We start from the raw sequence: 15,990 nt of genomic DNA, 5'->3' as shown, positions 1-15,990 counted from the left end.
TTGAAGTCTCCTCTGGGAAGAGTGCTGAACTTGTAAGCCATTTCCAAAGCAGGGAACAGGGTAGGCCCCAATTGGCAACAAGTAGCTGGAATGCTCCATTGTACTAAACATCTCAGGCCTGCTCTTGCCCCACTGAAGCTAAGGGGAGTTTTGATATTGTCTTTGATGAGAACGGGATCAACTGAAAACTCACTGCAAGGAAAATTGCTAAATTTCTGGAAACATAGTTCAGAAAATCTGAATTCTCACCGTAAAGCAGGAATTGCTTTGATAGAAACTAGTCACAGAAAATGTGCACCTTAAACTGAAAATTACAGGAACAGTAGTAGTCTGACCTTGGGCCCCCAGCAGCCAAGAAAGGAGCCTATTAGTAACTAATAGACACTGTTAAGATAATTAACATTTGATCTACCTTGAGTTAACTATAATTTAGGCTTCAGTGGCTTCCAGATTCCTAATGTGTGAAGAAAAAAATCCTTTTTGATTCCAAGCAATTAACAAACAGAAATTAAAGTGAGCCTTGAGGTTTTTATTTTTTTCCTAAATTGGGCCCCATCTTCCCCACCCACATTGCTATCATATACACCCTGAAATAGTCAGGGCCTGTGCCCATGACTCCACAAGAGTTTATTTCACTCTTGTAGCCTCACACGGGCAGCCCAACCTTCCATGTTGCTTCCCTGACTTTGGGTTTGTCTTCACTGCAGAAAGTTGTGTGTTCTTAACTCAGGATAGCAGCTCGATTCAACCCCAGGCTCCCCTACAGGCTTTAACTGGAGCACTAACCCAAGTTGCCTTGTCCTCACTGCTATTTTAACCAGAGTTAGCTAATTGGGGTTAATAACCTGAGTTAAGTACATGCTTCCTCCCTCCCCCTGGTGAAACACACCCTTTGCCACACAAGCTACTAGCAGCTGTTAGCTGCTCCACAGCACCGGTACCTGCAAAGCCATACTAGAGTGTTTGTTGTGTTATTGCCCAAAGGTCCCAACAATCTGAACTGGGTTGCTGGGCACAGTATGAACACAGACTTTACTCCTATCCCAAAGTGCTTACGATGCTGTAAGGAGCAATATTCTCTTCCACACATTACCACGTGCTTGGAAATTTATTAAGTAAGCCTATCAGAGAAAGGAGCTGCTCCCTGGCTCTACCACTCATCTCCCCACAAACCTGTGAAACCTTAACCATATAGCGTACATACAGGTTTTCATGGTTTCAGAACAAAACTACCACTGAAGGATCCTCAGCATCACACCTACACAGAGCAAAGGGTCAGACAGATTACCTGATCCAGTCATTTGTGCCTTTGTACTCTGGAGCACAATGAGGCAATTGCCATGAGGCTAGTGCATACCAGCAGAAAGTTATTTTAATTGAAAATGGACAGGGAAGGGAAATAGCAAATGGAAGAGGCCATTGCCAAAAAATGTTTTCAAGATGGGTACAACTGTAAAAAAAAAAAAAAACTAGTGTAATTATAAGACCAGATAAACAGTGCATTCAAGTTAAAAGCTCTCTCCCAAGAATAAGCACAGATATCTTAAAAAATCTGACCTTAAAGAAATATAACAAAATTATATAATTTTCAGAATTAGGTGTAGAACATCCTTTCCCCCCCAAAAAAAAATTTAAGAGCATTCTTAGCCTGGCTCTCTTGCTATCTATGTACTGCAATAATTGACACACTAAAAGTATGATCCAATGCTCAATTACGTTAAAAGGAAGCTGGATCATAGCCTAAATAGATACATTTGATATGTTACCTTACTGTGTCTAACTCCCGCCTTTGTCTCTCACTCAGAGGCTCAGCATGCTGGCAACATCATAATCACCACAGAGATCAGATCAGGGAGATCTAAAAATCTCTTCAATACTCTTTAAAAAGAGGCAACTATATTATAGCCTTTAGCAGATACTGTTGGATATTTTTCAATAAAACACACTAGGTGCTTAGAACCAAGAGAGATATCCTCCATAAGAATACCTTTAGAGTGCAAATTACACAAACTGTCAAGCTAAACTATTTGACAATGTGTCTTAACTTTTATCAAGGCAATAGGGGAAGCAAAACAAATTGAACCATAACCAGAAGTGTCAGGCAGTAAGAAAGTAACAAATTTTTTGTATATGCTCTAGAAATACATTAGCTCTACATGCACTGAAGTCCAGGATGCTAGCCACTGCAAGAATGCATTAGTTATACTTCTTGGGCCTGATCCTCCCAGACATGCATCTGGAACTCTGATTTCTCAAATGATCTGGAAATAAAGGGCTTACAGGACTGGGCCTCTACTGGTTTAAGACATTCACGCAATAGTTTTAAAATGTATTCAAACCCAAAGTCAGTCTAGTTTGGAATTTGGAAGATAGTTTTACTCCAAAACCAGTAGGATGCAACCAACAAGCTCAACTCAACTGCCAAAAAAAGCATGTGAACAGTTCCACTTATTTTACACAAAAGCTATAGCATATGTATTTACATCAGGAAGCTGATTTTAAAAAAAGCACATATGTCCTCATAATGGTGAAGTCAATCAAGTCTGACTAGTAAACTAAAGGAGGATCTCACACCATACATATCTGCTCTGTATATCCTATATAGTCTTAGAAAGCAGTATGACAATCTTCACATTATGGAATAAGCAAAATCATGCTGCTAGGTTTCCAAAAAAACTTTTTAAAGAGTCTACATTTAATGAGAAGTGTTCTGAATTTCATGAACTTGAGGCTCCTGGTTGACATACAGTTACACACGAGTCAGTACCCAAATTAGAAACTTTTGTGCAGTGTGTATGAGAGACATCTAAATGCACTCAACTTCCCCTCCCACCCTCCATAAAGACACAGGCCTTTAAGCGAAGGCTTCAAAGCATGTTCAGATGTTTTAACAGAAATCAGATTCAAAACACCTGCATTTTAAGTTAGCATATATTTTACTGTCTCAATCACAGCAACCTCATACAGTAAAATACACAAAAAATAGAGCATGGTATCACTTGCAATTCAACACAGTTTTGTACTACAGTATTCAATGACAGATATAAACACAGGACTTTTCCTTTTTAAAGCAAATATAGTAGTCCCTGCTATGTTCACTGTATAAGTTACGTGGCATCACAGTTTTAGTTAATTACTGTAGTGAAAGTAGCAATATGGAAGTTGAACTAGTGAACTAGAAGGTACATTGTATAGCAGCCAAAACAGGCGTGACACTTCAGAAAGATGAACAGAAAAACTACCAAAATGAGAGCCACCCTTACAGACTGTATTTTAGTAGTAAAATTGTTTTAAATTCTGCATTATATACATACTGTATCTACATGTGTTCTATTTTATACATATACATATATATGTATTTATAAAAAGCCATTAAGATTTTGAAAACCTTAACAACATTCACCTAAGCAATACTGAGCCTAGCCCAATGGTTCCCAAACTGTGGGTCACAATGCACCATCAGTACATGGGGTCACAGAGGACAGACACCATTTTGCTCCTGCAGCATGACCTTGCATATACAGTGCTGGCAAGGTCACAATGCATGGATGATGCCATGTTGTTCTACAAAATGACATCCTCCATGCTATCTGGAGTCCTGTCAGGAAAGAATTCATTAAAATGGGGTCAAGCCAATGAAAAGTTTGGGAACCCCTGCCGTAGCCTTCAGTCAGCAAGATAATACCTGCTTATAACATTTTCAGTTGCAGTCACTTGATTTGTCTTCTGATAGCTAACCACATGCCATTTACTTTATTTCTTAATGCAAGTCAGAGTAGTCTTTCTCAGCCTTCCATAAAATCAAGTTTCACCTTTTCCTTTGTATATCTGACACTCTTATGGCTAAAATATTTTAGTAAGTTTACAATATTAACCTATTTAATTCCGCTCAACCCACAACAGTAAGAAAAAATTGGTGATCAATCATTCATGCATGTTTTTCCACACAGTCAATGGACATTTGGGAAGGGGAAAAAAAAACAAAAACAAAAAAACCTAGAATCAAACTGTTCAAAAATGTATTTTAGTGCAAAGTGGATTAGTTTACACTTTAGATAATTTCTTTAGATATTTTAAATGTTTGATTCCAATACTCAGATTGAGTTTCCTAATATTTTGTCTTAACTAGCTTGTCTGAATGTAAAAGAAAAAAATAAGAGGGGGCTCTTGCAGATTTTCTTTTCCCATAAGACTAAAGTCTGTCCATAAAAGATATAGTTTAATTTATTACATGATTTGACGGCCAAATTGTACAGCACCCTGCACAATGGAATCCTGGACTAGGGCTCCTAGGCACGACAGTCATACAAATAAATAATAAGTTTTATTGCCTGATTCACGTCTACAACTGATGGATTTACTCCAATGGGAGTCATACAAGCTCTGTGAATTTTAATCAGAGCACTGCCTTGCCAGCTGAGCTACGCTATAGACTTTGCAGTGGATTTAGATGCAGGGTATCATCTATGCATACAAAGTTCCCATAAGCATAAGGGAAGAAAATGTGCACTTAGGCCCAAAATCCTGCAGTCCTTACTCAGGTAAGACTCCAATTAATTTAGAAGAGGTGTCTCCTGTGAGAGCGCTTTGGGTGCTTTAAAGAAGGAAGCAAAGAAAACAAACAAAAAAAAATTCTGAGCCAATAATATCAGTCTGCCACAGTGACTGTAGTAAACCATGAAATACAGTACAAGTAAAAAAAAAATTTAAAAAAAGGGAAGCCATCTGAACAAATAACCCAGAGAGGCTTCATAGTTACATAATGATTTTACCACTTTTAGAATTCAACATATTGAATCTATTTATTAAAAAATAAACTGTTTCCAAATCACCTATTTACAGTACAAAGAATGGGATTTAATACATGTGCAACAGAAAATGAATAAAATCAGTACTCAACTGGAAAGACAACACTCCAGGCATAATTTAAATGACATGTATACAGATTCACCTTTTTAAAATACCACACAGTAAAAACCAGTAGGATGGTATTGGCAACACTAGAAAATAAAGCAAGAACTCTCTTCAAATTCAGATTGTATAAGCTGGAGATAAACATCTTGGGGGATGGAAGGGAGAAGGAAGAAACATGAAGACATGAAGAGATGTCCTGGTGTTTACATTTTAGAGCTCAGGAAATGCAGCCCCACACTTCAAAAATTCGTCCTTTTTGGCAACCAAGCAATTTGCAAATACTTCAAGTATTTTAAAATTTCCCTATCAAAACAGACAGTGATTTCACAATACACTGAAAACACTGCTCTTAATTTCTTGATTTTATACTCTGATGTAGTTTTATTTGGGTGAGGCAATAACTGCAATGTACAAACAAATGTGTGGTGTCACTTAAAGTGCAACAGCTGCCAAGTTTGAAAGGAAAACGTGCTCTTCTCCCCCATCTAAATTGAAAAGCAGTTATCAGATCAGAATCACCTAAATGGTAGCAGCATGAACTCTAATGTATACACAGCATTTGTGAAGCCACTAAAAATGAATCTGGCACCTAATCATTGAAATGTATTTCCAAAAACTGGACACATCTTTTTTTTAAATATTTATATATAAAGAGGTCAGTACCATATTTGTTACCAGTGAAATCAGAAAATTCCATGTGTTTTTAGCCCTTGTTTCTCCCCTCAAACACAGAATTTCAAAGTCTATCTATAAACAAGATGGGGCAGCTGGGTTGATTTATAGTTTAATTGATTGTTAGGCAGGAATCTGTGTAGCTCACTCTTTCTACAGCAAGGATCATAATAGTAAGCATTGAGGCAAGCATCACATGAGACTTTTGAACAGAACGTGCATGTGTTTGCAGCTCCAGATCGGTTACAGAAGCCACAGCGCAGGGTGCCTGAAGGCTTGGATTTTGAACTGAGCTGAGCAGCTCTTTCTTGACTCTGAGTCTGTAATGCATACTGAGATTTCTCTCTTAAAGCAGAGCCAGGAGACAAGCCATCATTTGGAATTGTTTTGATTGAATAACTGCTCTGTTTCACTGCTGGATATTCCTGCCTATAGATGAGCAGATTGTCACACTTTTGGCAAACAGAAGCGCCGCAAGTTATGCCACAATTCTGGCACTTCAGGGAAGTTGTCTCTTTGGCTAGATGCGTACGTTTGTGGTAAATAGGATTGGCATCATTTCTTATTAGCCATACATCAGGTTTACTAACTTCTTGTCTTTTAAAATTTAACACACTTCTAGAATCAGGATCAGTATATAAGTCTAAGTCTTCTTGAGCAGAAAAATAGGAGTTGTAGGGGACATTTGTTCTTAACATGCCATTGGGATGGGATGAAATTGGCAGAAATTCATCTGAACACCCATGTGGAGAGCTTGACATAGTAAGAAGAGATGGTGATGGACGTATTATTTCATCTTTAATGTCATCTTCTGTATCAACCAAAATTGGTTCTTTTCTGAGACTCAACGAAGTCATCAATGGTGGTTTCTTGTTTTCCCAATAGCTGTCATATGTATCCATGGATTTAGAAGGCTTGCTTACTTTTGGCTTGAAGTAAACTTTAGAGGCTCTTTCACTAGCAGATTTCTGAAGAACCATGCGTGCCATAGAAGTGTTCAAGTTTTCTTTGCATTCTGTGCGCCGTTTCATAGCTTCTGAGCAGCCTCTAACATCTTCATTGCTATTTTTTCGCTCATTTACAACATCAAGCTCCAAATAACCCTTATCCTTCACTTGCAAGTGAATTTCAAGCAGTTGTTCACACTCTATTTTTGCCAAAAAGAGTTCAAATGAAACCATTTTCACTTGGAAGGCATCAACCAGCTCTTTGAGCTTATACATGGTTCCCAGTTCTTGGACATACCCCATGTAGTTCAGAATCTGTCTTACATCCTCCTCAGGTAGTGTGGACTTTACATAATAAACAAAAGGTCCCGTGTAGGTCTGGAAGGGGGAAAATAAAGGAAAGTTAAGTTATAACCTCAGTGACAGACTAGATGCTCAGACACTACAGTGCTGGGTACAATATAGGTACCTTGTTAGTCCTATCTAATCAACCTCTGACAATCAAAGACTACATGTACTCCATGGAAGTTGAACCCAAATTCTGCAGCTCTCCTGTTTGACAGACTAAAAATTCTGCATCAGCTTCAGATAAATCCAAAAAAGGAAGGTTTTGCTTAAATTTGAAAAGACAATATGATCAACATGTAATCCTCTTGTTATTATATTGTTTATTTTACGCTTCCCTTAAATATTCCAGTTTTAAGTACCAGAAATTGAATTTACAACACAACTGCACTGTATAAGCTTTGGTGGGGGAAAGATGGAGGTTTCAGAAGTGGGTAGCGGACAGCTAAATATTTAAGAATCTTGTGGCCATATTGGGAACATGGGATCACAAAATTAACTGGATGTTTCTGCTAAAGCAGTCAGTGAAATAGTTCATGTTGACATTAAAATCTTATCCGATTTCAAACTTAAATGTACTGAAATGAACAGTGTTAGTTCAAATCTCAGCAAATACTTCAGGATGTTTGCAGACTGGACAGCAGAGTGCTGCATTGGTTTATGCTGTTCACATTTCAAAGGTTTTCTTCATACTATAAGTGCTTCAAACATTTTTAAATGACCGTTCATATTTGGAGGAAGGATGGATTTTATAGCAAATTTTGCAGCCATGAAGCATTGACAATAATCTGTGCTTCAGCTGCCCTATCTGTAATGGATGTAACATTGATTACGTGCATTTACAAGTTGCTTCAGATGAAAGGTGCTTCACATGCTAATAATTATTAAGGACAGAAAATCCCTCAAGAAGAGGAGCAAGTCTCCTGGGAAAGAAGTTAAAAATACAAGCCTAAGATGCAACACACATGTACATAAAAGTATGTTCTAGGGCAGTTTTTACAAAGGCCTATTAGGTACACTCTCTCTTTTCTAAAAATCCAAGGCCACGGGAGATTCCCCGCCCTGAGAAACTCAATGAGCACTTGCTCACTGATTCAGACAGAAAAACACAGCAGCCAAATAAATCATTTGCAACTTTGTGAAACACTGTCCCAAACTTATCTTTTATGTTTGGGAAACAACTGACCTTTCTTCTGAACTGCTTACCTTAATGCAAATATCTGGCCAGGGATAATCATAACATTTTAAAGCAGAGAGTTCACTCAAATCAATTTGTACAACATGCTTACAGTTTTTCTTTCAGATGACTATGTGTCAAAAAGCTAATGAAGACATAAGTGTCTCACTTCAAAACTTAGTATTATTTTTTTAAACAAAATCTCAAACGTTGAGCTGAGGTGTAGCAGTGGGTTAAATATTTCAGTCTGAGCAGAGCTAACAGCCATCAATATTGTTGACAAAATTGACTCCAAAGAGGATGATGGTTCACAGTGTTTGATTTGGAAGGCACATTCTACATTTTCTTAAGTCTTAATCATGTTTTACATGTCAAGAGTCTACAGTAAGGCTTGTGGGGGATGAGGAAACATATGGATTCATAAGAAATATCCCTTGTGATGCAACATAGCTGAGATGTTTGCTCTGACTGGAGTTCAAACCCTATATTGGGTCACAAGTGGAAAGGATTTGGCTCTGTCAACCTTGTACATGGTGGTAAAAAGAACGACAATACATGACCAACATCTACATTGTTAGTATCCCAAGAGGTGCCCTAGACTGGAATAGTCAAGATCTTACCTGTCAGGACTTCAGTGCAATGAGAAAGTAGACCTATGGAGAGTTCTACTAGTCTGGAATAATTCCCCCCCTAAAAGATGTAATAGAAACTACTGATTGCACAGTGCATTTTTTTTTTTTTAAAAGGACACTGTCAAATAGTTTAGTGTATAGAAAAATGCTTTGTAAGGCTATATTAGAAGTATTTATATGAAACTTTCAAAAACAATTTTCTGTCTGGATTTAAAACGTCACCTGTAGTGTTCACAACTCAAACACTGCAGCTTTGATCCAGTATAAATGAGAACCCAAAGACAAGACAGACTCAAAACTGGCAGTGGAAGAGAAGCTAACTAGTCTGCTACCATGATCTAAACTGAGCTATATGCAATTATTAAACAAATAGCAAAGATGATGAGAAGTATATTAGGCTTTTAAAATACTATCAATCTCAAACAAAGACCCTGACATAGGTAAAGAATTTGAAAGGACATTTAAAAAAAAAAAAAAAAAAAAAAAAAAAAAAAGCAAGGTTCCATGTGATCAGGAATGAAGAAAGATGTTCTTAAAGCAAACTAAAGACGTTTGCTTGCCAGTGTGAAATGAGTTGAGGTTTCCAATCCAATTCCTGGTAAACAAGTGTCCACTTCACAAAACACTGCACAATGCAATTAGTGCTAAATTAATAGCAGTTCTGGCAGAAAGGGCAAATATTGAGTGAACTTAGAAGTCAACTATCCATTCACCCTAGTGGTATTCCCTCGCTGTCAAAGTCAGGATACAACAGTAGGCCAATGGGAGGGAGTGGAAGGGGGATGCTTGCCCTGATTCTGCCTGTTTTATGGATACAGAGAGGATTTCAGACTTCAGGACTGCCTATCTGTCACCTTTCAGCAACGCAAAAAATATTCAGGAATAAAGTTAGATAAACTACAAATCATTGTTCTAATGTATTACCACCACATGTGAAACTTCTTACCTTTATAGTTTTGAATTCCTTCTTCCAAGGGTAAAGAAAGAGATTAATTCCTATCATCTCCAGCATAGCGAATGCAGTATGGAGAGAACGTAAATTTGAGGATTTCAGGGATCTTAGTGAATTTTCAGCCATCTCATAAAATTTAATCAACCGGAATCTATAAAAGGGATCAATCTTGGGAAGGCAGAGTAAGGCTGATGCTGCCACTCGCAGATATTCATCATTAACAGGGCGCTGTTTGTTGTCAGAAGCATTCAATTTGGATTCATGGAACTGTACATACTTCTTAAATAAATCGTCTTTATATTTCGTATCCATTGAAATAGGACTTTGGCTCACTCTTGGGTGGCTACCTCGTCTCTTCCATGGTTATTCTGCAACAGACGGATCACAGAGCCTTTTACAAGTTTTCAGTAATCGTGATTCTTCTGGAATAAAAAGAAAAAACAAAGACAAGTCATTACAGCTGTACTACTCCAGCATGCCTGTAATTTCCACATACCCACAGGAGCCTGCAGAAGTGTGCACAGAGCAGTGGATCCCAACAACAAACTTTTCAGGCTTCTGTAACCATGTAATAGGCGTACTGGTCTTTTGGTGCCCCATGGAGAGCCCTTCACAGACATTATACACTCCTTTCCAACTGCATCCTAGAACAAAGCCAAGCCAGAGACTGATATAGACATTTGGGAGTTAAATCCCAGCAATGAGTCCACAACAATTTTCCCAAGTCCCATCTGGCTCTTTGAGCCAAGGCAGCCTTAGCCCCAAAGAAATTAGGTGCACATGAGCCGAAAGAAGGCAGAGATGCTTTTTGGTCCATAAGAATAGAATGGTTTGATGACTAAAAGCAAGGGCATGGTGCGATGAAAACAAAGTAACCTGTTTATACTGTTCTGGGGACTAATGAGTTAAATTGCATGAAGAGAACTACAATCAGAGACTATTCAGCTATTATTTTGCTTTCTCCAGAAAAAAATATATAAACAACATGAACTGCTCCAAAAGGGTTCTTTCTACTTAACTCAGGACTTCTGCTGTGATTCTCTCTAACTGCATGGACTTCACAGCCCAGCACTCTAGTCTTTCTAGCTGTACCTTATCTGTGAGCCTCTGTGTGCTACTGATATCCTATCCAGCTGTGTATATCCTAGCCTGCCAAGGAGGTGGGGCTGTTCGATACTCATCTCACAACTGTAGAAGAGTTTGCATGCAACTGAACAGGAGGCAGTGGGCAGCAAGTGGTACAGCCAAGATTTTAGCCTGAAACTTGCAGTTACATCAAAAGGCTGGGATCCCTACTTTTAACAGCTATTATGGGCCCTGCTGGGACCTGTTATGCTGGTGTAGTACAAAACCTTCGTTACTTAAGGTTTTTACAAGTGTACTAATGTACGTGTTTCTACTTTAGTGACTTGATGTCTCCTGCATAGGCAAACCCTTTACACTGGCTTCCAAATGCTACCAAAGCAGAGATGTATTTGTGTTGCCCTGATGTCATCCAGATTCTACAGAATACAACCTCTTATTTTTAAAGAAAGTACACGTCTAGTCCTTATGGCTGTGAAAACCTCCCAACTGTAAGCCAAATGTACGTCAATGGAGTGTTGTCTTTCTGAGTCTGCAGTCAGCCTAAAACAATGACTCAAAAGTGTAAACTCCCCAACCCACATTAAGCCCATGTAAATGCCATCAGTAATTATTCAGTTGCTGATCATTTTAGCAGATGGGAATGAAACCGGGGGGGGGGTTAGAATTGCTGCTGGACAGAAGATGCATCAGGAAGATGTTAAGGGAGAAGAAGAAGGAGAAACAAAGGGCAGAAATTTCAATGGTCCCAAATTCAAGAGTATTCTTTCACCAAATAATGCTGAATACAACAATGAGGAAGTGAACAAACAACAAGCTAGAAGTTGTGTACAAGCGATCTTTGTGCAAGCTTCCCTCTTGAAATCAGTGAGAGTTCTGCTGGGAATTACAGGGAATATGGAATCCTAAATTCATACCTCAACCCAAGATCCATAAATAAAAATGCAATTGAGTCTTACCCACAAGATGAGTTTATTGCCCCTTCCCTAAAGTTATTTCTTTATTTGTATAAAACAGAACTGGACAAAGGCAGCAGAATGCCACTACTCAACCACCACCTCCCTCCCAAATTAAATCATTAGGCTATGCAAAAGAGCTCTGATTGTTTCCAATCAACTGGGACTTTCAAACCAGTCTGGATAATAGATTTAAAAAACAGGGAACAATCCTGCACTAGAATGGAGCTGGATTAGCTATCCTAGCCTCCATCTCGATTTTCAATAGTTGTATGATACAGCAGCTTTGTTTCATGAATGGGGCATTACGATTAGGAAGTCCCCTAAAGACAAGTAAGTCCTTTGTAAAAATCTTATGAACTATGACATTCATAATCATCTCCAGCTCCCATGACTTGCCATTTGTGGGCATGCCAGGGTTCACCAGCTCATGTCTGAAAATCAAAATATGAGACAAACTAAGGCTATGTCTACACTGCACACCTTACAACAGCGTGGCTGTGCCACTGCAGCCGTGCCATTGTAAGGTGCACAGGGTAGCTGCTCTTTGTCACCAGGAGAGAGCTCTCCCGGTGACAAAATAAAACCACCTCCAACAAGGGGCAGTAGCATTGTCACTGGGAGCACGACTCCCACCAACGAAACACTGTCCACATGGGTACTTTCCGTCGTTAAAACTTGTTGTTGTTCAGGGGTTTGTTTTTTCACACCCTGAGCGACAAAAGTAACAATGAAAGTGCCAACGTAGACAAAGCCTTAAACAGAAGCCAACAACTTTCAAGAGAACTCTTGTTTTGCCTCTCAGCATTTACAGTTTAACTCCCTGAAAAATCCTATCTTTAACAGCTCACTAATCAGCAGGTGGGTTCTAACAGGTGTTAGATGGCAACAGTTTACTTTCAACCATACATGGGTACAGTACTGATAAGAAATCCAGTGCACAAATAAACCTGGTTGTATAGCAATGACTTTACTTGGCTCAGAAGATTGTTAAAGAATATTGAGCCCTGCAAGTCACTCACTGAGGCCTTGGAGTCGCACCGCCAGCGCTGCGAGAGCTCTCTCGCAGTGCTGCAAGTACTCCACCTCTCCGAGGGGAATAGCTTGCAGCACTGCGAGCAAGCGTGCAGCGCTGCAGGCGCTGATTACACTGGCGCTTTACAGCGCTGCACTCAGGGGGGGGCGTATTCACACCCCAGAGCGCAGCAAGTGCAGCGCTGTGAATTGCCAGTGTAGCCAAGGCCTGAAAGTTGTAACTCTCGTGGCTATTTGATAACCTACATACTATGAGCTGTCATCTTAGTCCAGTTCCTAGTGGACACAAAGAAAGCCACTAATATATCTGTCCCCCTTCATCACTTTGATGAGACTTCATCAAAGTCTCAGCACAGAAATAAAAAAATGAAAGGGCCATAGAGATTCAGCGTCCCTTTCAATCCAAGGAACAGTTACTCTAGCATAGAAGTGAAATACAGTCATAGCAACATGAGGAAAGTTTACAATATGCTGCTACTCATGCTGTCACCTTTATGAGGCTGAAATAGGATTTCAGTCTCTAAGGCTTTCACCAACACTTAAAAAAAAGAAGAGTATTGTATTGAGCACAAGAAAATGCTTAACACCACAAAAATGTTTTTGAATGTTAAGGCATCCTAGATTATGATTAAGTTTATTAAAAGACAGAAGCCTACAAGGTACATTTATGTATCACCCTCAATCAAAGCCATCACTTTGCTTATAAACTGTAGTATTTCAGTTAAGAAGTGTTGTCCCAGAAGTACTAAAACTCTTCAAATGACAAAGCTAAAGAAAGATAGCTGACATATTAAGCATTATTATAAGATAATAAATATGCCACCTTCAGAATTGTGATTACATTAGAAAAAGCTGAATTATCATTGCTCTGAAATTGCCAATCTATAGGGAAGTCAAATAATTCTGTCCCACTAAGAATAAATAAAACCCACGCAGTCTTACATTGGTCTTTAAAATGGTTTCTAAAGCATCTGACAAGAAAAATCCCCTGACCCACAGAAGAAAATCCCTCTGCTATTTCTGCCATAATTCTTAACTACTCAAATAGGTACCATTCAAAATATTCATTAGCTCTTTGAATCAGGTCTTTATAAAAGGGATTCCTTGACCCAGACAGCGAGAACATAGCTTTCATATTACACTGAGCTACCCAGCATGAAATGTGGCTGTACCATCAAAATAATTTTACCACAAACCCACAGGCATATCCCCTGAATAGCAATTTGAGGTTGGAGGCTCATGCAACAGGGTCTCATCGAGCCGGCAGCTATTTTTTTTTTAAACCGAATTCAACTGAACCTATAAAATAAATTGATCCGGTGTACCCAGCTCAGTTTCTGAACCTATAGCTAATGGATTGAAATCCTGATCTAACCTGGCATCCTTCTCAATCCTGTTTCCATAATATGCTGTTTGGAAAAACCAAGCTCTCTCCCTCTCTCCTCACTTAACATGTTGCCAATTCTACATTTTCAAAGAAAGCATTCTCCTGGACTATTCTTCCACTGCTAATCATCAGCCAACTCTGCTGCTAATTCTGCCTCAGAGCCTTCCTGGGCCAGGTACAAAGTCAGGAAACTTTAATAGAAATCATTGCTGGCCTTCAGTTATCTGCATGGGCTCCCGTCCTCTCTGCTTCTTCTGAGTACATTTACACTCAAAAACCAACCAAACACCCAGCCTCAAGCCTCAGAGCTTGGGTCAGCTGACCCAGGCTACAGAAAGTAGCAATGCAGATTTTCCCCAATCGGTCTGGAACTCAAGCTCTGAGACCTCTCTCCCTCCCCCTGGATTTCAGAGCTTCAGCACATCTATACAACTACCATTAGCCCAACAGCGTGAGCCCAAGTCTGTTGACTGGGCTTTGAGACTTGCTGCCATTTGGTGCTGGGGGGGAGGTGGGGTGTGTGTGCATGAGATAGTCAATGGAAGAACCTTGTCTGTATACACTACATCGTGCTATAAGTTTTTTTCATAGATCCCAAGGCCAGAAGGGAACATTGGGATCACCTAATCTGACTTCCCGCACAACGCAGGACATACAACTTCTGCACAATAATTCCATGGGCAGATCTTTACACCCTTAGAGGCATCTTCTCCCAGCCCCTCCCCCTCTCCCGAGGAGGAAGTCTCCGATTACATTACTGGGGCTGGGGGAGGCCAAGGGGAGCCCGAGATCTCTCGGGCCCTTCTGCACCTGTGCTTGGCGGGGCTCTGCGCGACAGGGCTGTGCCTCGCTATACAAACCTCCCCCGGCTAGTGAAAGCGAAACCCAGAGCCCGCGCCCCGGGGGCCCGCAGCGGGGCAGGCCGGGCACCCCGCACCGGTAGGCGCATGAGAGCCGGGCGAAGCGGGGGTCCGACAAGGACCCGCAGCGCTTATGACCCGGAGCCACCCGCCGGCACCCGAGAGGGGCCGCCCGGGGAGGGGGAGCTGGGACAGGGCCCTGCTCCCCGTCGGGGCTCTCCCCAGCTGGGGCCGCCTCACTCACAGCTTGCAACGAGGGGAAACCGGGTCCGGGTCGCGCGACCAGCCGCCACTGCCACCCGCCTGCAGGAAGCCGCCCGTGCCCCGGATACAGACCCCCGTCCTCCCTCCAGCAGCCGGAAGTGACCCCTGTGGGGCGAGTGGGGAAGCGTAAGGACCCGGAAGAGCTTTGGCGCATGCCCACTGCTCTCGGGAAGCAATCGACAGTAGCCTTAGCTCGCAAGGGAGCTCTCCGCTCCTCTCTCTTACCCATCCCCCCGTCCCCCAGCGAGGCACCCGCATGCTCCTCTGTCCAGCCGAAGCGAAACGGCGGCAGCCGCAACCCGGCAGCAAATCAGTTTAGAGACAAGTGACGTAATACGGCTGCATGTTCTCATTGCGCATGCGCCGCTCGTGGACCGTAATCTCGCGTGTGATGTCATAGAGAAGGATTTAAAGGGCTAGAGTAGCCTCTGGCAGGTTTTCTCCTACCCTGAGGGCTCTCCCTCTAGGCCTGCAGGGTACCTGGGGCCTGGCTACCCCGCCCAGCAGGGCCTACGCTGGAAGCGGCCTGCTGAACAAAACTGGGCTTTTCAGAACAGGGCGACTCCGATGGCAGGGCACTGATTGTCCTGGGACATGCCTGGCCACTGCCAGCCCAGCTAGAACTAGAGTCCAGTTCATCTGGAGCCTTGTTTGGTGAGGGTGCAGTTGGATCAGGCTTTGAGGCACTGACTAAGGGCTTGTCTACACTATAACATTTAGTTATGCATCCGAAGAAGTGGGCTGTAGTCCACAAAAGCTTATGCTC

The 15,990-nt window shown here is 41.1% G+C and overlaps 1 protein-coding gene across 2 annotated transcripts; it reads right to left on the bottom strand.

Annotated features, from left to right (window-relative positions):
* Positions 1-2,915: 2,915 nt before the first annotated feature.
* On the bottom strand, positions 2,916-15,528 carry SPATA2 (spermatogenesis associated 2). 2 transcript variants are annotated; one of them, XM_054046129.1, is made up of 3 exons: positions 15,450-15,528; positions 9,634-10,061; positions 2,916-6,911 (listed from the first exon to the last, which is right to left on the bottom strand). In XM_054046129.1, exons 2-3 carry the CDS (start codon positions 9,949-9,951, stop codon positions 5,658-5,660), a joined length of 1,572 nt encoding a protein of 523 aa, XP_053902104.1. In that variant the 5' UTR covers positions 9,952-10,061; positions 15,450-15,528; the 3' UTR covers positions 2,916-5,657. The 2 variants fall into 2 exon arrangements, with proteins under 2 accessions (XP_053902104.1, XP_053902103.1); XM_054046128.1 differs by lacking the exon at positions 15,450-15,528 and adding an exon at positions 15,205-15,291.
* Positions 15,529-15,990: the final 462 nt, after the last annotated feature.

This window comes from Malaclemys terrapin, chromosome 12, assembly GCF_027887155.1.
Source record: "Malaclemys terrapin pileata isolate rMalTer1 chromosome 12, rMalTer1.hap1, whole genome shotgun sequence".
Classification (NCBI taxonomy): domain Eukaryota; kingdom Metazoa; phylum Chordata; order Testudines; family Emydidae; genus Malaclemys; species Malaclemys terrapin.
The sequence above is the reverse complement of the archived record's forward strand: the minus strand, read 5'-3'. Positions and strand labels throughout refer to the sequence as shown.

Excerpts from the sequence above, each read along its gene's own strand:
- SPATA2 (XM_054046129.1), bottom strand. The coding sequence starts at position 9,951 with ATGGATACGAAATATAAAGACGATTTATTTAAGAAGTATGTACAGTTC. Across the intron at positions 6,912-9,633 it reads AGGAATTCAAAACTATAAAG|ACCTACACGGGACCTTTTGT; the intron begins GTAAGAAGTTTC and ends TCCCCCTTCCAG.